At 39.3% G+C, this 22,307-nt stretch overlaps 1 protein-coding gene across 3 annotated transcripts in view; it reads right to left on the reverse strand.

The window, feature by feature from the left end:
- Positions 1–22,307, reverse strand: part of LOC126189051 (mucosa-associated lymphoid tissue lymphoma translocation protein 1 homolog) — a 147,376-nt gene that overhangs the window by 88,179 nt on the left and 36,890 nt on the right. For all 3 annotated transcript variants that reach the window (XM_049930909.1, XM_049930908.1, XM_049930910.1), the window contains exons 4-6: positions 21,090–21,342; positions 6,655–6,747; positions 6,511–6,571 (exon numbers count right to left, since the gene is read on the reverse strand). In XM_049930909.1, the coding sequence (XP_049786866.1) occupies positions 6,511–6,571; positions 6,655–6,747; positions 21,090–21,342 (407 nt within the window). The remainder of the gene's footprint in view (positions 1–6,510; positions 6,572–6,654; positions 6,748–21,089; positions 21,343–22,307) is intronic.

Consider the following 22,307-nt stretch of genomic DNA (forward strand, 5'->3'; position numbering starts at 1 on the left):
TTGCTGCTGGGGTACCAGTTTTGCAAGGCATATGTGAGCAATCATCTAATAAGAGTTTTGGAAATGAGTAGGTTGGTGTTGCAGATCTAGAGCTTCGGTGATAAAGTTACAGCAAAATATGCTATACTGGCTGCTATTTGTCTCTGTTTGATTTCTTAAGACATGTTGTTTGAGTAGGTGATTGTAAAACTCAGATACCTGAACTGCTCAACTCCCTCAAAGGTATAGTTTTCCATCCCACTGTTACTGAGGCTGATATGTTTTCCTTGACTGCCTTTCTGGCAGCCACGTATTTTGCTTTCTGCTGGCTGATGTTTAATACAATGTGCCTGCTAACCTATTCAAGGGAGACAAATGTTTCTCCCATTGGTTTTCAGGTTCTTGCCACTATATGTCATCCACATAATTATATATCTGTGCTGATTTATGAAAGATTGTCCCCAGATCAAAATTTTTACACCTTTCACCACCTTCTCCAGGGTAGCATTAAAAAGAAGACAGGCCAGCGTACTTCCTAGCAGTAGCTTGTTTTTTTTTTTTATGTTTAGTGTATCAGACGTCACTCTTTCAGTGCTTGTGCCACTTCATGTCTCTCTCGTTGCCTTTCTCACTAGCCTTACCAATTTTTTTGTGGGATTCCCAATTACACCAAGACATGATATAACTTATTGCTATCTATACTACTGTATGCTGCTTTGAAGTCTATATAGAGGTGATGTGTACCAATCCCAAATTTAATCATATTCTCTAGGATTTGCCTTAGAATTAGATCTAATCCACAGTTGACTTCTATCTTTGTGAAAACTCTCTTTTGCTAAAGCAAAGGCTGAGATGGCAGAAAATGAGGCAGAACACGTTACATGTACTGTATAAAAGAAGAGAAGCACCAAGTAATCATCCACTTAGCTTCTACAGCTATTTCAGAATGACTCTGGGAATATCTGAGCCCATTTTCATGGACGTGGAGTACGAACTTTCAATTAGTTTGTCCAACAACTTTTGGAAGACTGTATTTCTGTGCAGCTGTCTGAAAAGTGAGGGAATTTCAAAAATTCACTATCCACTTGAAGATTATCAGCCATGACACACCACTGAAAATGAAAATTGAGAAGTTTTGTGCATGTGACATGATATAAAATATGGATATACCTTTTAAGTGTTATAGTAAATGCTTTGAGTTGCCGACGTAGTCAAGACACTGCAAATAGTTTATAATAGCACCATGCTGTATACGGATTCTGAATGTATTGCTGTTTAATAAAATTCATTTTCAGAATAATTCTGTTACTGATTCACTTTGTAAAGATTTCCACAATTAAAAACACTTACTGGTCATGTTATCCAATAACTCTTCTGTTACCCAAGGATTTCTATTAGCCCTCATTTGTTTACCTACTTGATTCTCTGCTACCTTCACTATTTTGTCTCCAAAAGCTACCCATTCTTCTTCTACTGTATTTCTTTCCCCCATTCTTGTCAACCGTTCCCTAATGCTGTCCCTGATGCTCTCCCTGATGCTCTCTACAACCCCCGGTTCTTTCAGTTTATCCAGGTCCTATTCTCCTCAAATTCCCACCTTTTTGCAGTTTCTTCAGTTTTAATCTACAGTTCATAACCAATAGATTGTGGTCAAAGTCCACATCTGCCCCTGGAAAAGTCTTACAGTTTAAAACCTGGTCCCTAAATCTCTGTCTTACAATAATATAATCTATCTGAAACCTGTCAGTATCTCCAAGCTTCTTCCATGTATACCACCTTCTTTTATGATTCTTGAACCAAGTGTTAGCTATGATTAAGTTGTGCTCTGTGCAAAATTCTATGAGGCGGCTTCCTCTTTCATTTCTTACCCCCAATCCATATTCACCTACTACGTTTCCTTCTCTCCCTTTCCCTACTACCGAATTCCAGTCATCCATGACTATTAAATTTTCGTCTCCCTTCACCATCTGAATAATTTCTTTTATCTCATCATACATTTCATCAATCTCTTCGTCCTCTGCAGAGCTAGTTGACATATTAACTTGTACTACTGTGGTAGGTGTGGGCTTCGTAATGATCTTGGCCACAATAATGCGTTCACTATGCTGGTTGTAGTAGCTTACCCTCACATCTATTTTCCTATTCATTATGAAACGTACTCCTGCATTACTCCTATTTGATTTTGTATTTATAATCCTGTATTCACCTGACCAGAAGTCCTGTTCCTCCTGCTGCCGAACTTCACTAAGTCCCACTATATCTAACTCTTACCTATCCATTTCCCTTTTTAAATTTTCTAACCTACATGCTCGATTAAGGGATCTGCCATTCCACGCTCCGATCCGTAGAATGCCAGTTTTCTTTCTCCTGATAACAATGTCCTCCTAAGTAGTCCCCGCCCGGAGATCCGAATGGGGGACTATTTTACCTCCAGAATATTTTACCCAAGAGGACGCCATCACCGTTTAACCATACAGTAAAGCTGCATGCCCTCGGGAAAAATTACGGCTGTAGTTTCCCCTTGCTTTCAGCCGTTTGCAGTACCAGCGCAGCAAGGCTTGGGTAACAGAAGAGATATCGAATTTAATTGATGAAAGGAGAAAATATAGAAATGCAGTAAATGAAGCAGGCAAAAAGGAATACAAACACCTCAAAAATGAGATCGACAGGAAGTGCAAATGGCTAAGCAGGCATGGCTAGAGGACAAATGTAAGGATGTAGAGGCTTACCTCACTAGGGGTAAGATAGATACTGCCTACAGGAAAATTAAAGAGACCTTTGGAGAAAAGAGAACCACTTGCATGAATATCAAGAGCTCAGGTGGAAACCTAGTTCTAAGCAAATAAGGGACAGCAGAAAGGTGGAAGGAGCATATAGAGGGTCTGTACAAGGACGATGTTCTTGAAGACAATATTATAGAAATGGAAGACAATGTAGATGAAGATGAAATGGGAGATATGATACTGCGTGAAGAGTTTGACAGAGCACTGAAAGACCTGAGTCGAAACAAGGCCCCTGGAGTAGATAACATTCCATTAGAACTACTGACAGCCTTGGGAGAGCCAGGCCTAAATAACTCTACAATCTGGTGAGCAATGAGCAAGATGTATGAGACAGGTGAAATACCCTCAGACTTCAAGAAGAATATAATGATTCCAATCCCAAAGAAAGCAGGTGTTGACAGATGTGAAAATTACTGAACTATCGGTTTAATCAGCCACTGCTGAAAAATACTAACACGAATTCTTTACAGACGAATGGAAAAACTGGTAGAAGCCGATCTCGAAGAAGATCAGTTTGGATTTCGTAGAAATGTTGGAACACGTGACGCAATACTGACCCTATGACTATCTTAGAAAATAGATTAAGGAAAGGCAAATCTACGTTTCTAGCATTTGTAGACTTAGAGAAAGCTTTTGACAATGTTGACTGGAATACTCTCTTTCAAATTCTGAAGGTGGCAGAGGTAAAATACAGGGAGCGAAAGGCTATTTACAATTTGTACAGAAACCAGATGGAAGTTATAAGAGTCGAGGGGCAAGAAAGGGAAGCAGTGGTTGGGAAGGGCGTGAGACAGGGTTGTAGCCTCTCTCCAGTGTTATTCAATCTGTATATTGAGCAAGCAGTATAGGAAACAAAAGAAAAATTTGGAGTAGGAATTAAAACCCATGGAGAAGAAATAAAAACTTTGAGGTTCGCCGATGACATTGTATTCTTTCAGAAACAGCAAAGGATCTGGAAGAGCAGCTGAATGGAATGGACATGGTCTTGAAAGGAGGATACAAGATGAACATCAACAAAAGCAACACGAGAATAATGGAATGTAGTCAAATTAAATTGGGTGATGCTGAGGCAATTAGATTCGGAAATGAGACACTTAAAGTAGTAAATGAGTTTTGCTATTTGGGGAGCAAAATAACTGATGATGGTCGAAGTAGAGAGGATATAAAATGTAGACTGGTAATGGCAAGGAAAGCGTTTCTGAAGAAGAGAAATTTGTTAACATCGAGTATAGATTTAAGTGTCAGGAAGTCGTTGCTGAAAGTATTTGTATGGAGTGTAGCCATGTATGGAAGCGAAACATGGACGATAAATAATTTAGACAAGAAGAGAATAAAAGCTTTCGAAATGTGGTGCTATAGAAGAATGCTAAAGATTAGATGGGTAGATCACATAGCTAATGAGGAGGTATTGAATAGAATTGGAGAGAAGAGAAATTTGTGACACAACTTGACTAGAAGAAGGGATCGGTTGGTAGGACATATTCTGAGGCATCAAGGGATCACCAATTTAATATTGGAGGGCAGTGTGGAGGGTAAAAATCACAGAGGAAGACCAAGAGATGAATACACCAAACAGATTCAGAAGGATGTAGGCTGCAGTAGGTACTGGGAGATGAAGAACCTTGCACAGGATAGAGTAGCATGGAGAGCTGCATCAAACCAGTCTCTGGACTGAAGACCTCAACAACAACAACTGGTTATGTTCATTTCTGAGGAAAGCTATATTCATGCAGTTCTTTGGCATTCACGCTGTTGTAGTTTCCATCACTTTGTTCCCATAACAACCTACATTTGTTAACCTTAAAAAATCTTTTCTGAGTGCATTGGATGCAACAGGCAAATGTAGCTAGTGAAAGAAATTTTAGTGCAGCAGGGGACCTAATTTTGGGCAGGTGAAGCAGACTTGATCTAAAATGAGTGACTGGTAACATGACAATTTATTGAAAGTATTATGCTACCAGAGAATAATTTGGAGATGATTAATTTTTTTTTGTTAGATTTTTAATTTGTTAAGTGGTAACATTCATGCATTTAAATTTGAATCAATACAGCATATGATGTTATAAAAACAGAAATGTAATTTTTCATTCCGAGACTGACCATCATTATAAATATGCACAAATTTTCACTGTCATCGTTCTATTATACAGCTGATGGTTGTCTGTATTTGCAACAGCAAATACATTTCATGTATTTCATGACAACTGTAGTTACTGCAATGCCTGATCTTTCGGACATGCTTGCATGTCTGATGAAACATTGTATCGTAATTCGAAATAACACAGGTGCTGCAAAATACCATTTATCCGGTGACACCAGGCGAGTGACTTTCAAGTAATATGTCTCCCCCATACAGAAATATACATAATGGATGTATGAGTACAGGTTGTAGACACATGGTTGACAACATATGGAGAGAGCATAAAAATCTAACAAAAATAAATTAATCATCTCCAAATTATTCTCTGGTAGCATAATACTTTCAATAAATTGTCATGTTACCAGTCACTCATTTTAGATCAAGTCTGCTTCACCTACCCAAAATTAGGTCCCCTGCTGCACTAAAATTTCTTTCACTAGCTACATTTGCCTGTTGCATATGGCCATGAGTCACACTCGGACAGCTGCATGGTAGGGCAACTGCTCACAACAAGTGGGAAATCTGGATTAGAGTCCTGGTCTGGCACAAATTTTCATCGCTGTCGTACCATTATAAAGCTGATGGTTATCCATATTTGCAATGGTGAATACATTTCATGTATATCATTATAAAAGCTGGTTGTTACTTAATTTTTCTGCAAAACTTTTAATTGTTTCCAAACTTGCATTGTTGATTCAAGCAAGCTCTTTTCCTATAGATCATAATGATATCACAATTAGACACTACTATGCAAGAATGTACATCTGCAACATAGCTAAGTTGCTCTGAGTGCAGCATACCTAAATTGCTCTGAGTATATTTTCATCAGCTGAAGGGAGCATATCAGAAGCAACAACAGTTTATGTACATACAGAGCCAGACCTGGTGGCTTCTGCCACCCTCTCCCCATGATGCCTGATTCCACCATAGCCTGCCCACTCGAGCATTCCCACTCGAGTATGCCACAACCAAATGAAGCACGCCCAAAGGAGCAAAATCCTCAACCTGCAAAACCTGACATGGTGAACAGAATTTCACAAGCCTGTCATTTAACCATAAATACATGAGTGAATTTTTAATGGTATGAGTCAATGGCATAGTCTCCCTTTTGTTAGTATCTTAGGACTGCATTTTATCAATTCTCTTCCACACTAATGTTCAAAGAATTTTATTTTGGCTTCAACCTAGTGCCCATAATAGTTGAAGAATATTTACAACACACCTGTTGTACAACTAAAACATTCAATTTTCTTGCTGCCATCAAACAAAAGTCGCAACAGATGAAATATTTTTAATTTTAGCTCAACAATTCCAATTTTTTTAATAATATATGTTTTCCTTGGTGATTATTACACACAGACTTCCTTATTCTTCATATTTTGACATAATTCTTATACCATTAAATGCTGAAAAGGTTCTGTGTAATTTCTAAGATTCTATTTAATTGTATTCACAAGAAACAGTTTAAGAAACCTAAGAAAACTCATATGAGCATGACTTTCCTTCTGCTCCCTATTTTTGGCACACTGTTGTATATTTTATAATGAGAATTCTGCTCATGGCAAAATATCAGACACCCTTGATAGGGAGGAAATAAAAAACTCATACCTCTTATTCTTGGTAGCAGCTGTCTCCCTATCTCGTATTCAGCATTTGGTTCAGGATATACCTATAAAACAATCAAGATGGACTCATTAAAAGGATCATTTATACATCCAGTTTTGACTATGTTTATGAATGTGCCTGACTTACTGTCACTTTTACTTCCTTTGACCACACCTCAGCTTGAATGTTGCTTATATGACATCTATAGAGCCCTCCATCTTCGAGTGATGCATTTTCCACCTTGCGACAGAAAACATTTATTAGTAAAAATTAAAGCTAACATAAAACGTTTTTTAAAATAAGGAGGAAACATTGTCCGAATGGTTTCACATTCTTGAAATGAAACTCTGAACATATTTATCAAATTCTTCACTTTACATCAACATACATTCCAACAAGAGATAAAGACAACAGAAAAGAATTTGTGCAGCTTATTTCTCATCTGCTATCGGTCTGTGCAAATCTATTAATGTACAAGGAAGGCAAAAACTCCCTTTCTTACTTCAGTTTAACAAAAAAATACCTGCTTTGAATTCTAAAGCTCTCAGCAATATGCTAAGAATATCAAAATATGGCGTGGGAGTTAATCTTACAACCAGAAAAATGACAGTTATGAACTAGACAATCCAGCATTCCATAATCATAATTTGTTATTTAAATGCCTTACAGATCACCCAAATATTTTCTCCTGAATTTGAAGATGCATCTCAAGCTCTGAAAGGTTGAGATTGCATTCCATCCCATTCACTGACATCAGCTTTATATTAGTGTATTGAAATTTTCTCCATTATTAACATATGATAAAAGAAATTATTCAGGTTGTGAAGGGAGATGAAAATTTAATAGTCATGGGTGACTGGAATTCAACATTAGGAAAAGGAAGAGAAGGAAACGTAGGAAGTGAATATGAATTAGGGGTAAGAAATAAAAGAGGAAGCAGTCTGGTAGAATTTTGCACAGAGCATAACTTAATCATAGCTAACACTTGGTTCAAGAATCATGAAAGAAGGTTGTATACATGGAAGAGCCCTGGAGATATTAAAAGGTTTCAGATAGATTGTATAATGGTAAGACAGAGATTTAGGAACCAGATTTTAAACTGTAAGACATTTCCAAGGGCAGATGTGGACTCTGACCACAATCTATTGGTTATGAGCTGTAGATTAAAACTAAAGAAACTGCAAAAAGTTGGGAATTTGAGGAGATGGGACCTGGATAAACTGAAAGAACCAGAGGTTGTACAGAGTTTCCGGGAGAGTGTAAGCGAACAATTTACAGGAATAGGGGAAAAAATACAGTAGAAGAAGAATGGGTAGCTTTGAGGGATGAAATAGTGAAGGCAGCAGAGGATCAAGTAGGTAAAAACATGAGGGCTAGTAGAAACCCTTGGGTAACAGAAGATACACTGAATTTAATTGATGAAAGGAGAAAATACAAAAATGCAGTAAATAAAGCAGGCAAAAAGGAATACAAATGTCTCAAAAGTGAGATCGACAGGAAGTGCAAAATGGCTAAGCAGGGATGGCTAGAGGACAAATGTAAGGAGGTAGAGGCTTATCTCACTAGGGGTAAGATAGATACTGCCTACAGGAAAATTAAAGAGACCTTTGGAGAAAAGAGAACCACTTGCATCAATATCAAGAGCTCAGGTGGAAACCCAATTCTAAGAAAAAGAGAGGAAAGCAGAAAGGTGGAAGGAGTATATAGAGGGTCTATACAAGGGCGATGTACTTGGACAATATTATGGAAATGGAAGAGGATGTAGATGAAGATGAAATGGGAGATATGTTACTGCGTGAAGAGATTGACAGAGCACTGAAAGACCTGAGTCGATACAAGGCCCCGGGAACAGACAACATTCCATCAGAACTACTGACGGCCTTGGGAGAGCCAGTCCTGACGAAACTCTACCACCTGGTGAGCAAGATGTATGAGACAGATAAAATACCCTCAGACTTCAAGAAGAATATAATAATTCCAATCCCAAAGAAATCAGGTGTTGACAGATGTGAAAATTACCGAACTATCAGTTTAATAAGTCACAGCTGCAAAAAACTAACGCGAATTCTTTACAGATGAATGGAAAAACTGGTAGAAGCCGAGCTCGGGGAAGATCAGTTTGGATTCCGCAGAAATGTTGGAACACGTGAGGCAATACTGACCCTACGACTTATCTTAGAACAAAGATTAAGCAAAGGCAACCTACGTTTCTATCATTTTTAGCCTTAGAGAAAGCTTTTGACAATGTTGACTGGAATGCTCTCTTTCAAACTCTGAAGGTGGCAGGGGTAAAACACAGGGAGCGAAAGGCTATTTACAATTTGTATAGAAAGCAGATGGCAGTTATAAGAGTCGAGGGGAATGAAAGGGAAGCAGTGGTCGGGAAGGGAGTGAGACAGGGTTGTAGCCTCTCCCCGATGCTATTCAATCTGTATATTGAGCAAGCAGTAAAGGAAGCAAAAGAAAAGTTCGGAGTAGGCATTAAAATCCATGGAGAAGAAATAAAAACTTTGAGGTTCGCCGATGACATTGTAATTCTGTCAGAGACAGCAAAGGACTTGGAAGAGCAGTTGAACAGAATGGACAGTGTTTTGAAAGGAGAGTATAAGATGAACATCAACAAAAGCAAAACGAGGATAATGGAATGTAGTCGAATTAAGTCGGGTGATGCTGAGGGAATTAGATTAGGAAATGAGACACTTAAAGTAGTGAAGGAGTTTTGCTATTTGGGGAGCAAAATAACTGATGATGGTCGAAGTAGAGAGGATATAAAATGTAGACTGGCAATGGCAAGGAAAGTGTTTCTGAAGAAGAGAAATTTGTTAACATCGAGTATTGATTTAAGTATCAGGAAGTCATTTCTGAAAGTATTTGTATGGAGTGTAGCCATGTATGGAAGTGAAACATGGACGATAAATACTTTGGACAAGAAGAGAATAGAAGTTTTTGAAATGTGGTGCTACAGAAGAATGCTGAAGATTAGATGCGTAGATCACATAACTAATGAGGAGGTATTGAATAGAATTGGGGAGAAGAGGAGTTTGTGGCACAACTTGACTAGAAGAAGGGATCGGTTGGTAGGACATGTTCTGAGGCATCAAGGGATCACCAATTTAGTACTGGTGGGCAAGGTGGAGGGTAAAAATCATAGAGGGAGACCAAGAGGTGAATACACTAAGCATATTCAGAAGGATGTAGGCTGCAGTAGGTACTGGGAGATGAAGAACCTTGCACAGGATAGAGTAGCATAGAGAGCTGCATCAAACCAGTCTCTGGACTGAAGACCAAAACAACAACAACAACAACAACAACAACATTAATATATGACTGTAAGCAGAGTGAAGGGTTTCTGTAAAGGAATCAAAAGCTTTTCATTTCAACTTTGTTCACTTTCTGTTTTTATAGTTTACTGTTTTAGTTAGCAACTGTCTTCTCAATGAACTTAAAAAAATTAAGGAATAAAGAATCCCTTTTCAAAACTAAACTCTCCTCCCAATTTCTCTTACATCACCCATTCTAGTTTGTTGAGGAATTCATGAAGGGAAGTTTTCTAAAGGAAAGATATGGCTAAACAGTTTCATATCTGTCAAATGTTAACACAAATGTTTTACACTGATCAAGTTATTTTCATTTAGTCACTGTATAGTTTGTCTATGAATTTTTAATTTACGCGGTGTCCCACCTAACTTTGTCACCTCATATATTCTTGAGCTGAAACAAAATGTGAAAAGTGCAATTCACCACAGATGCATGAATGTCAGGGGCTCATATAATGGACAGGTATACACAATTCTTATGAGTAAACAAATGTAACTTTCAATGCAGAGTTACTTTTTTTTTTTTTTTTTTAATGACGCATGTATACTTTTTCTGCCATAATGAAAACTAGAGGTACAATTAGTGATGGCAGGCTTGGTTTCACTGCTCTACATCTCATACCTTCTGGAATACTTAAGACTTTAAACAATGGAAACAATGCCACAGTTTCCACCTTAATGCTGTAAGACAGGTTGCCTGTACTGTCCTAAAGCCTACTGTAGGCAACCTTTGTGCAGCGCATTACGCAAAAAGCTGTGGCGCTGTAGCCATCGACTTTAGACCTAGTAAAAGCCTACAACCAAATAACAGTGGCAACAGAGGATGTCCATAAAACTGCAATAACCACGCCCTTTGGACTGTTTGAATTCCCATACATGTCTGGCCTTCGAAACACAGTACAGACCTTTCAGTGTTTTACTGATGAAGTTTTGCGTGGATTGGACTTCTGCTTCACATACATCGCCGACATGTTGGTGGCATCATCATCCACAGAAGAACATGAAAGACACCTACGCATGGTTTTCCAAAGATTTGATGACTACGGAATCCTCATAAATCCAGCCAAATGCGTTATTGGGGCTAAGGAAGTGACATTCCTCAGATTTCGGGTTTCCGCGACTGGTACGTACCCACCAGCTGAGCGCATCACCACACTCACAACTTACCCGGCTCAAAAAACAATGTGTGAATTGCGTTGTTATCTGGGGATGATCAACTTCTACCATCGTTTCTTACCCCGAGCAGCTGAAGTGCAGGTACCACTCCATGCCACCCTCACTGGCCCAAAAGTGCGTGGCTCCACACCTGCCATGTGGACTGATGAATTGCAGACAGCATTTGAAGCCTGCCAGACAAGCCTCAAGCAGGCCACTCTCCTTGCGCACCCAATCGCCAATGCCCCGTTAGCCATTTTCTCAGACACCTCATCCCGTGCTGTCGGCACTGCCTTACAACAGAAGGTAAATGTGTGCTGGCAATCATTGGGTTTCTTCTCCAAGATCACGGAGAAACAGCGCTCTTGGCCACCATTTTACACTGAACTATTAGCAGCCTATGAGGCAGTCAGATACTTCAGATTCATGCTTTCACCATATACACAGATCACCGGCCATTGACTTTTGCGTTTCCACAGCCAAGAAATAACTATCCCCACGCGCAAATCAACCAACTAAATTTTATTTCACAATTCACAACAGACATCCGGCATATAAGCAGTTCGAAAAACATCACTGCTGACAACTTGTCTAGAGGGGAACGCATTTCCGCACCCTGAGTTTCACTGAACTAGCTGCAGCACAAAATGGCGATGAAGAGTTAAAGGACTTGCTCAAAGGCAAGACAGCTTTGCACTTGCATCGCGTACCACTGACAGGTACTGAGGCGCTGCTATATTGTGACGAGTCAGCAGGCCAACAGCGGCCAAACGTACCTTCCCTCTACGACGAAGGGTTTTCGATTCTCTACATGGACTCAGCCACCCAGGAATCCGCGCTACAAGGGCACTAGTAACACAGCATTTTGTGTGGCCTGATATACAGAGGGACTGCCGTACATGGACTCAGACCTGTGTTCTCTGCCAAAAGTGCAAAGAAACATGGCACGTACAAGCTCCGCTAGGAAGATTTGACATCCCAGAGGCTCGGTTCTCACACGTCCACCTGGAGTTGGTAGGACCACTCCCAGTTGCCCATAACTACCGGTACTGCCTCACAGCAATCAACAGGAATAGCAGGTGGCCACAAGTATTCCCACTGGAAACACAGACAGCCGAGAATGTGGTGCGCACCTTCACTGGTGGTTGAATTTCACGTTTTGGCTGTCCCCAACTAGTAACATCTGACCAGGGACAGCAGTGGGAAGTGGACATCTTCGGTGCAATGGCCTGGTTGTATGGAATACACCTGACATGAACTTCACCATACTATGCAGCCTCAAATGGCATTGTGGAGCATCTGCACCATTCCTTGAAGGCCGCCATAATGTGCCACATGACAATTCGCGGATTGACGCCCTCCTGGTAGTGCTATTCGGAATGCGCAGTGCACTAAAAGAAGACCTACAGACATCTCCAGTGGAACTAGTGTACGGCGCACCCCTGCATCTACCAGGAGAGTTTTTCATACAACAAACTGGACCCCTGCACTCTACTCAAGACTTCCTCACAGAACTCCGCAGGCAAATTGAGGTCGTGAGACCAACTAGAACATCTGTGGATTCACTGCAGGTGGTAAGGGCAGACAGACTTGTGAAGTAGTCCTGAATAAATTTTCTGAAAACTGTCTTCAGCAGTGAGTTCAACAACCCACAAGCAACAGAAATATTTTTAATCTTGTAACTACAAACAAGCCTGAGCTTATTGACAGTGGTACTATAGAGAAAGGCACTAATGATTGTGATATCATCACAGTAACAATGGTTACTGAAGTTAATAAAGTCATCAAGAAGTCTAGACAAGTTTGTATACTGGAGTGAGCAGATCTACATCTACATACATACTCTGCAAGCCACTATGTTGTGGATGGCATGGGGTACTTGTACCACTACTAGTAATGAAAGAGGAGGAGATCAGTGTTTAATGTCCCATCGATAACGAGGTCATTAGAGATGCAGCACTAGCTTGACTTAGGAAGCATGGTGAAGGATCATCATCCATGCCCTTTCGAAGGAACCATCCTGGCACTTGCCATAAGCGACTTCAGAAAATCATGGAAAACCTAAATATCATAAATCAGCATGGCTGGATGCGGGTTTGAAACGTCATACTCCCAAATGCGAGTCCAGTGTGCTAACTACTGCACTACCTTGCCTGGTTCTACTAGTCATGCCATTTCCTTTCCTGAGACAGGGAAAAACAACTGTGTATATGCCTCTATATGAGCCCTAATTTCTCTTATCTTATCTTATCTTCGTGGTCCTCAAGTGAAATGCATGTTAGTGGCTGTAGAATCACTCTGCAGTCAGCTTCAAATGCTGGTTCTCTAAATTTTCTCAATAGTGTTTCTCAAAAGGAATGTTGTCTTCCCTCCAGGGGTTACCATTTGAGTTCCTGAAGCATCTCAACAATACTTGGGTGCTGATCAAACCTACCAGCAACCAATCCAGCAATGTGCCTCTGAAGTGTTTCAGAGTCTTCATTTAATCATACGTGATCCCAGACATTCAAACAGTCTTCAAGAATCGGTCACACTAGTGTTCAATATGCAATCTCCTTTACAGATGAACCACACTTTCCTAAAATTCTCGCATTAACTTATATTTTCTTGCCTGTATATTTAGTTGCCATTCATCACACCAAGTAGAAATCTTGTCTAAGACATCATGAATCCTACAGTCACTCAACAATGATACCTTCCCATACATTACAGTATCACCAGCAAACAGCTACATTTATGTACACGGAGAATAATAGCAGTCCTACCACATTTCCCTGGGGCACTCCTGATGTTGCCCTTATCTCTGATAAACACTCAGCATTGATGACAACATAATGGGTTCTATTACTTAAGAAGTTTTTGAGCCACTCACATATCTGAGAAGCTATTTGGTATGCTTGTACCTTTGTTAACGGTCTTTGCTTTTCAGAAATCTAGGAATATGGAATCTACCTGTTGCCCTTTGTCCAAAGAGCTCCTTAGGGAAATAGCATTCAGGGCCAGAAAGGAAGCTAATGTGCATGCGGTATATCTGCTGGATGGCCTCACCTGAGATATGGAGGTGGCTTTGCCTGTTGCTATTGAGCTTGCAGTGCAGATGTCTGCCAGTTCTGGCTCACTTTGACACCAATAACATCTTTCACTTGGGTCTAAGGCGATCTTCAATTTATATGGGCAGCAGGCAGAACTGTGAAGACTGCTGGCCTCATGCATGGAGTGCAAGCTGCGCTTGCCATTTGCAGCACTGTTCTCGCAGTTGATCCGAGTCTTTTGGTTTTGAACCTAGTGAAGGGTCTCAACCAAGATTCCTGGATTTGCATTAACAGGTGGAGAATTGTAGGATTCACTTTGATATGTCAGGGTTGCACTACACAAAGGCAGCAGCTACTCAGGTAAGCAGAATACTTGTGGAGTGTACACAGGGAATATTAGGCTAGGCAGTAGTTTGAGGTACTCTGATGAACACCAACTATTCAACACTCAGATAGTGAAATCAGACTGCATTCAGAGTAAAGATACTTAGACTGTCAAAATTTTATCACTTATTTGTCAAAGTGTTTGTAACAAAGTTCCCAAATTTACTAACCTGCAGGAAATTTGTAGCACTCAAGTTATTCTCGGGCATGAGAGCTGGCTGATACGCAAAGTAGAGAGCTATGAAGTGTTTAGCAAGTTATGGAACATATATTGGAAAGACAGAGTGGATGTCTCTATTGAGGTCAAATTTCAGTGTGACTGTGAAGTTATCTGGACACGCAGGGTGAAATCAAGTTAGTTGTAGGATGTTTTTATCAGCCACTCGATTCCTCCATGACAGTTTTAATGTCACTGAAAGCAAGCCTGCAGTCAGTAACACAGAAATACCCAGATCATGCAGCATTAGCTGGAAGCAACTTCAACCTATCAAGTATAGACTGGGTCATTTATGGATTCATCACAGTGAGTATGAGCAGACAGACTTTTGAGCATGTTTTCTGAAAACTGCCTCGAGTAGTTAATTTGTGAGCCCACATACAATGGAAATATTTTAGACCTTGTTGCTACAAATATGCCTGACCTTATTGTTGGCGTCAGTATAGTGAACATGATGTAATCATAGTGACAATGGTTACTACTAATAAATCAATTCAGAAGACTAGGAGAACATTTTTGCAAGGAAGAGCAGATAAGCATTCTAATTAGGAAATGAATGGCCATCATTTGGTTCCAGTATGATGGAGGTACATGAACTATGGGCAAAGTTTAAACAGACTGTAAATCGCCCTCTGGAGAAGCATGCGACAAGTAAGTGGATTAAGGACAGAAAAGACCCACTGTGGTTTAATAACAAAATTTGGAAAATGCTGAGGAAGCAAACATTGTTGCACTCTCGGTTCAAAAGAGAATGTGCAAATCATGACAGGCAAAAGTTATTAGATATTCATGCATCTGTAAAAAGAACAATGTGTGAAGAATACAGCAACTATCACTGTAATACCTTAGCAAAAGATCTTGCTGAGGACCCGAGAAAATTCTGGTACTATGTAAAATCACTAGTACTACTTAAAATCACAAAGTGGGTAGAAGGCTTCTACTCAGTCACTTGTTCACCAGTCTGGTGTGACAATAGAAGACAGCGAAAGGGAAGCTGAAGCTTTAAATCTCACATTTAAGAAATCATTCACTTGAGGATCATACAAACTCACTATCATTTCACCATTGCACACACTCCCATACAGAGGACACAGTAGTAAATCTCCCTGGCGAAGAGAACCAACTGAAAGAGTTGAAAACAAATACGTCACCAGGTCTGGATGGAATCCCAATTTAATTTTACAGTACTCTATGGCACTGGCCCCTTAATTAGCTTGCATTTATTGCAAATCTCTTGCCCAATGTGAAGTCCCAAACAAATGGTAAAAAGTGCATGTGATTCTTATGTGTAAGAAGGATAAAAGAATGGACCCACAAAATAACAAACCGATATCCTTAACATTGGTTTGCTGAAGAATTCTTGAACATGTTCTCATGTCAAATATAATAAATGTTCACAAATCAGCAAGCAATGCTTGCGCAAAAGTCAGCAATCAGCAGATGTTAGCATCCTACTTAAGACTATGAAAGGACATCATTTAGTTCCAATATGATGGACATAGAGGAATTACACGCAAAGCTTGAACTAAATGTAAATCGCACTCTAGAGGCACACACACCAAGTAAGTGGATTAGTGATGGAAAAGATCCACCACGGTTTAACAACAAAATTTGGAAAATACCAAGGAAACAAACTGTCATACATTGGTTCAAAAAATAAATACAGAAATGTTGACAGGCAGAAGTTAGCAGAAATTCATGAGTCCATAAAAGGGTTAATGCATGAAGCATACAGCAACTTAAACCACAATATGTTGGTGAAAGATCTCGCTGAGAACATGAGATAATTCTGGTCCTACATAAAATCACTAAGCAAGTTGAAAGCTTCTGTTCAGTCACTTGTTGACCAATCAAGTATACCAATAGAAGACAGAAAAAGTAAAACTGAAGTTTTAAATTTTGCGTTTAAAAAATCATTAATGCAGGAGGATCATACAAACTTACCAGTATTTGACCGTCACACAAACTTCTGTCTTTAGAACATCTCTGGTGTTGTGAAGCAATTTTAAGAGTTGCAAACAGGGTGGATGGAATCCCAATTCACATTTACAGAGGTTGCTCTTCAGCACTGACCTTTGCTTAGCTTACATCTATCATGAATCCCTTGCCCATTTCAAAGTGACTCAAAAAATGTGCAGGTGACTCCTAAATATAAGATGGGTAAAAGAATGTACCCATAGCATTACAGGCAAATGTTTTAAAAATCGGTTTGCTGCACAATTCTAAGTTCAATTATAATAAATTTCCTTAAGACAGAAAAGCTTCTGTCCACCAACCAGTGCATATTTAGCAAGCACTGCTCGTGTGAAATTCAGCTTGCTGTTTTCTCACATGATGTCCTGCAAACCATGGATGAAGGGCAACAGACTGCATATTATTAGATTTATGGAAGGCTTTTGACACAGTGCCCAACCGTAGAGTGTTAACGAAAGTTCGAGATATGGAATAGGTTCACAGATATCCGGGCGGCTCAAAGACTTCTTAAGTAATAGAACACAGAACACTGTCCTGAATAGGGAGTGTTCATAACACACAAGGTTACTGTCAGGAGTACCAAAGGGAAGTGTGGCAGGACTGTTCTTGTTCTCTATATACATACACGACCTGACAGGTAGGGTTAGCAGCAATCAGGGACTGTTTGATGCTGGCACTGCAGTTCACAGGAAAGTAGTATCATTAAATAAATGACACGGGATGAATTAGACAGCATTTCTACCATGTGTGATTGAAGGCAGCTTGCTCTAAACATAGAACAATGGAAGTTAACGGAAATGAGTAGGAAAAACAATTGTGTAATGTTTGACTACAGTATTAGTGGTGTGCTGCTTGATGCAGTCATGTTGTTGTTGTTGTGGTCTTCAGTCCTGAGACTGGTTTGATGCAGCTCTTGATGCTACTCTACCCTGTGCAAGCTTCTTCATCTCCCAGTACTTACTGCAACCTACATCCTTCTGAATCTGCTTTGTGTATTCATCTCTTGGTCTCCATCTACGATTTTTACCCTCCACGCTGCCCTCCAATGCTAAATTTGTGATCCCTTGATGCCTCAGAACATGTCCTACCAACCAGTCCCTTCTTCTTGTCAAGTTGTGCCACAAACTCCTCGTCTCCCCAATTCTATTCAATACCTCCTCATTAGTTATGTGATCTACGCATCTAATCTTCAGCATTCTTCTGTAGCACCACATTTCAAAAGCTTCTATTCTCTTCTTGTCCAAACTGTTTATCGTCCATGTTTCACTTCCATACATGGCTACACTCCATACAAATACTTTCAAAAACGACTTCCTGACACTTAAATCTATACTCGATGTTAACAAATTTCTCTTCTTCAGAAATGCTTTCCTTGGCATTGCCAGTCTACATTTTATATCCTCTCTACTTCGACCATCATCAGTTATTTTGCTCCCCAAATAGCAAAACTCCTTCACTACTTTAAGTGTCTCATTTCCTAATCTAATTCCCTCAGCATCACCCGACTTAATCAGACTACATTCCATTATCCTCGTTTTGCTTTTGTTGATGTTCATCTTATATCCTCCATCCAAGACACTGTCCATTCCGTTCAACTGCTCTTCCAAGTCAAGCTGTCTCTGACAGAATTACAATGTCATCGGTGAACCTCAAAATTTTTATTTCTTCTCCATGGATTTTAATACCTACTCCGAATTTTTCTTTTGTTTCTTTTACTGCTTGTTCAATATACAGATTGAATAACACTGGGGGAGAGGCTACAACCCTGTCTCACTCCCTTCCCAAACAGTGCTTCCCTTTCATGTCCCTCGACTCTTATAACTGCCATCAGGTTTCTGTACAAATTGTAAATAGCCTTTCGCTCCCTGTATTTGACCCCTGCCACCTTCAGAATTTGAAAGAGAGTATTCCAGACAAAATTGTCAAAAGCTTTCTCTAAGTCTACAAATGCTAGAAACGTAGGTTTGCCTTTCCTTAATCTTTGTTCTAAGATAAGTCGTAAGGTCAGTATTGCCTCACGTGTTCCAATATTTCTACGGAATCCAAAGTGATCTTCCCCAAGGTCGGCTTCTACTAGTTTTTCTATTCGTCTGTAAATAATTTGTGTAAGTATTTTGCAACTGTGGCTTATTAAACTGATTTTCGATAATTTTCACATCTGTCAACACCTGATTTCATTGGGATTCGAATTATTATATTCTTCTTTAAGTCTGAGGGTATTTCGCCTGTCTCATACATCTTGCTCACCAGATGGTAGAGTATTGTCAGGACTGGCTCTCCCAAGGCCGTCGGTAGATCTAATGGAATGTTGTCTACTCCCGGGGCCTTGTTTCGACTCAGGTCTTTCAGTGCTCTGTCAAACTCTTCACGCAATATTGCATCTCCCATTTCATCTTCATCTACATTCTCTTCCATTTCCATTATATTGTCCTCAAGTACATCGCCCTTGTATAGATCCTCTATATACTCCTTCCACCTTTCTGCTATCCCCTCTTCCCTTAGAACTGGGTTTCCACCTGAGCTCTTGATATTGATGCAAGTGGTTCTCTTTTCTCCAAAGGTCTCTTTAATTTTCCTGTAGGCAGTATCTATCTTACCCCTCGTGAGATAAGCCTCTACATCCTTACATTTGTCCTCTAGCCATCCCTGCTTAGCCATTTTGCACTTCCTGTCGATATCATTTTTGAGACTTTGTATTCCTTTTTGCCTGCTTCATTTACTGCATTTTTACATTTTCTCCTTTCATCAATTAAATTCAATATTTCTTCTGTTACCCAAGGATTTCTACTAGCCCTCGTCTTTTTACCTACTTTATCCTCTGCTGCCTTCACTACTTCATCCCTCAGAGCTACCCATTCTTCTTCTATTGTATTTCTTTCCCACATTTGTAACAATTGTTTCGTTATGCTCTCCCTGAAACTCTGTACAACCTCTGTTTTAATCAGTTTGTCCAGGTCCCATCACCTTAAATTCCCACCTTTCTGCAGTTTCTTCAGTTTTAATCTACAGTTCATAACCAATAGATTGTGGTCAGAGTCCACATCTGCTCCTGGAAATGTCTTACAATTTAATACCTGGTTCCTAAATCTCTGTCTTGCCATTATATAATCTATCTGATACCTTCTAGTATTTCCAGGATTATTCCATGTGTACAACCTTCTTTTATGATTCTTGAACCAAGTGTTAGCTATGATTAAGTTATGTTCTGTGCAAAATTCTACCAGATGGCTTCCTCTTTCATTTCTTTCCCCCAATCCATATTCACCTACTATGTTTCCCTCTCTCCCTTTTCCTATTCTCGAATTCCAGTCACCCATGACTATTAAATTTTCGTCTCCCTTCACTACCTGAATAATTTCTTTTATCTCATCATACATTTCATCAATTTCTTCATCACCTGCAGAGCTAGCTGGCATATAAACTTGTACTACTGTAGTAGGTGTGCGCTTCGTGTCTATCTTGGCCACAATAATGCATTCACTATGCTGTTTGTAGTAGCTTACCCGCACTCCTATTTTTTTATTCATTATTAAACCTACTCCTGCATTACCCCTATTTGATTTTGATGCAGTCATGGTGATTAAATATCAAAGCATAACACTGCAAAATCATCTGAAATTGAATGTGCATGTAAGGTCGGTAGTAGGGAAACTGAATGTTTAACTTTGGATTATTGGGAGACTTCTAGGAAACTACAGCTTGTCTACAAAGGAGACTGCATTTAGATCACTAGTATGACCCATTCTTGAGTTCTCCTTGAGTGTTTTTGGAATCCCCACCAGATTGGATTAATGGGAGATGTTGAACCAATCCAGAGGTATGCTGCTAGAATTGTTACTGGTAGGTTAGTCAACATGTAAGTAATTTTCCATGAATTAAAATGAGAATCCCTGAAGGGAAGATGATGTTATTTTCACAAAATACTACAGAGAAAATTTAAAGAACCATTATTTGCAGCTGACTGCAGAATGATTCTACTGCTGCCAATTTGCATTTTGTGTAAGGACCCCAAACAAAGGAGGAGAGAAATTAGGGCTAGTACAGAAGTGTATGAGCAGTTATTTTTTCCTCAATGCACTTTTAAGTAGAACAGGAAAAGGGATGATCAGTAGTGGTACGAAGTACCCTCTATCATGCCCTGTATAGTGGCTTGTGGAGTATGTATGTAGATGCTGATCACTGCTGAGAAAGTGTGCCTGGTCCTCCTATATTGCACTCCATGTTTTCCTATTTTGTCCTCCAGCCCCATTGTTTTTAACTGAACTTCGTATCTCCAGTTCCATATCTTTTGTAATTACATGTTTTAATATTTTGACGAATTGCTTTGTCTTGTAATGTTATACTTCAAACACCTATTTCAGAAATATGCTCTCATTTCTTTATTATGTTGAACTTTTAGACACCACCGTGTAACAGCAAATAAAAAAATATTAACTAACAAACAGTTCACTGAAGCATTGCAATAAAAAGGGAAGACATGTCTAACACTGAAAATTTACTGACCACTAAAGTATCACTTGTTTCGTCGAGAAGAGGCTCATTTCCACGAAACCACTGGAAATTTGGAAGAGGGTAGCAGGCAACTGAACACTGGAGTGTGAATGTTTCACCAACTACACAAACTGCTGGTCGTGGTTCATCTTCAATAATAGGAACATCTGGTAGCAACTCAACAGTGACATCATCTGTCCAACAGGAACCATCTGGTGTCTCATCTTGTTTTATTACACACCTGTATTCACCTTCATGATGAAGTCTGAAAGATAAAGAAACATTTACACTACAGGAGAACTTAGAAATACATTGTATTTATAGTATAAGTGTATGATTAACTTGCAATGGCAATGATAATTTTAAAAATACATAGGATAAAATAATTATTTTAAAAAGGTTTACAACTGTACTACAAACTCATTGCAGTTATCAGCACTGTCAAACTAAATGACAGAGAAATTCTGAAATCAAAAATGATTTTTTTCTTTGTGCTTTGCTGCACATGAAGGTTTTGCAAACATTAGAATATATAAAGAGTTTTAGTTTTAAGTACTGCAGTACATAAGATGGAGCCCAAAGTATCACTTTGTATAACTTAAATATTTGGAATTAAAAACTGAAATATGTAGGTACATTCTTTAGATTTGTTACTGCCATACTAGTTAAATAATTATGGACAAAATTAAACAAGGGTGCAAGATTGCATTGTACAGAGAAATATGGAAATCAAAAAATCTAACATTTAATTGGAGCAGCAGAAGACATACCTTTCAAATAAACTCAAACAGAATTTTTGAAAGATATCAAGAGGACAGAATTATTAAGTAAGTGGAAACCAATCTGATATATCAATAAAGGCAATTACTATCAATGTTAAAAATTTAGCACATGTTTTTGTTGTGGTCGTCAGTCCAGAGACTGGTTTGATGCAGCTCTCAATGCTACTCTATCCTGTGCAAGCTTCTTCATCTCTCAGTACCTACTGCAACCTACATCCTTCTGAATCTGTTTGTATTCACCTCTTGGTCTCCCTCTACGATTTTTACTCTCCACACTGCCCTCCAATACTAAATTGGTGATTCCTTGATGCCTCAGAATATGTCCTACCAACTGATCCCGTCTTCTAGATAAGTTGTGCCACAAATTTCTCTTCTCCCCAATTCTGTTCAATACCTCCTCATTAGTTATGTGATCTATGCATCTAATCATCAGCATTCTTCTGTAGCA

This window comes from Schistocerca cancellata, chromosome 5 (genome assembly GCF_023864275.1).
Source record: "Schistocerca cancellata isolate TAMUIC-IGC-003103 chromosome 5, iqSchCanc2.1, whole genome shotgun sequence".
NCBI lineage: Eukaryota > Metazoa > Arthropoda > Insecta > Orthoptera > Acrididae > Schistocerca > Schistocerca cancellata.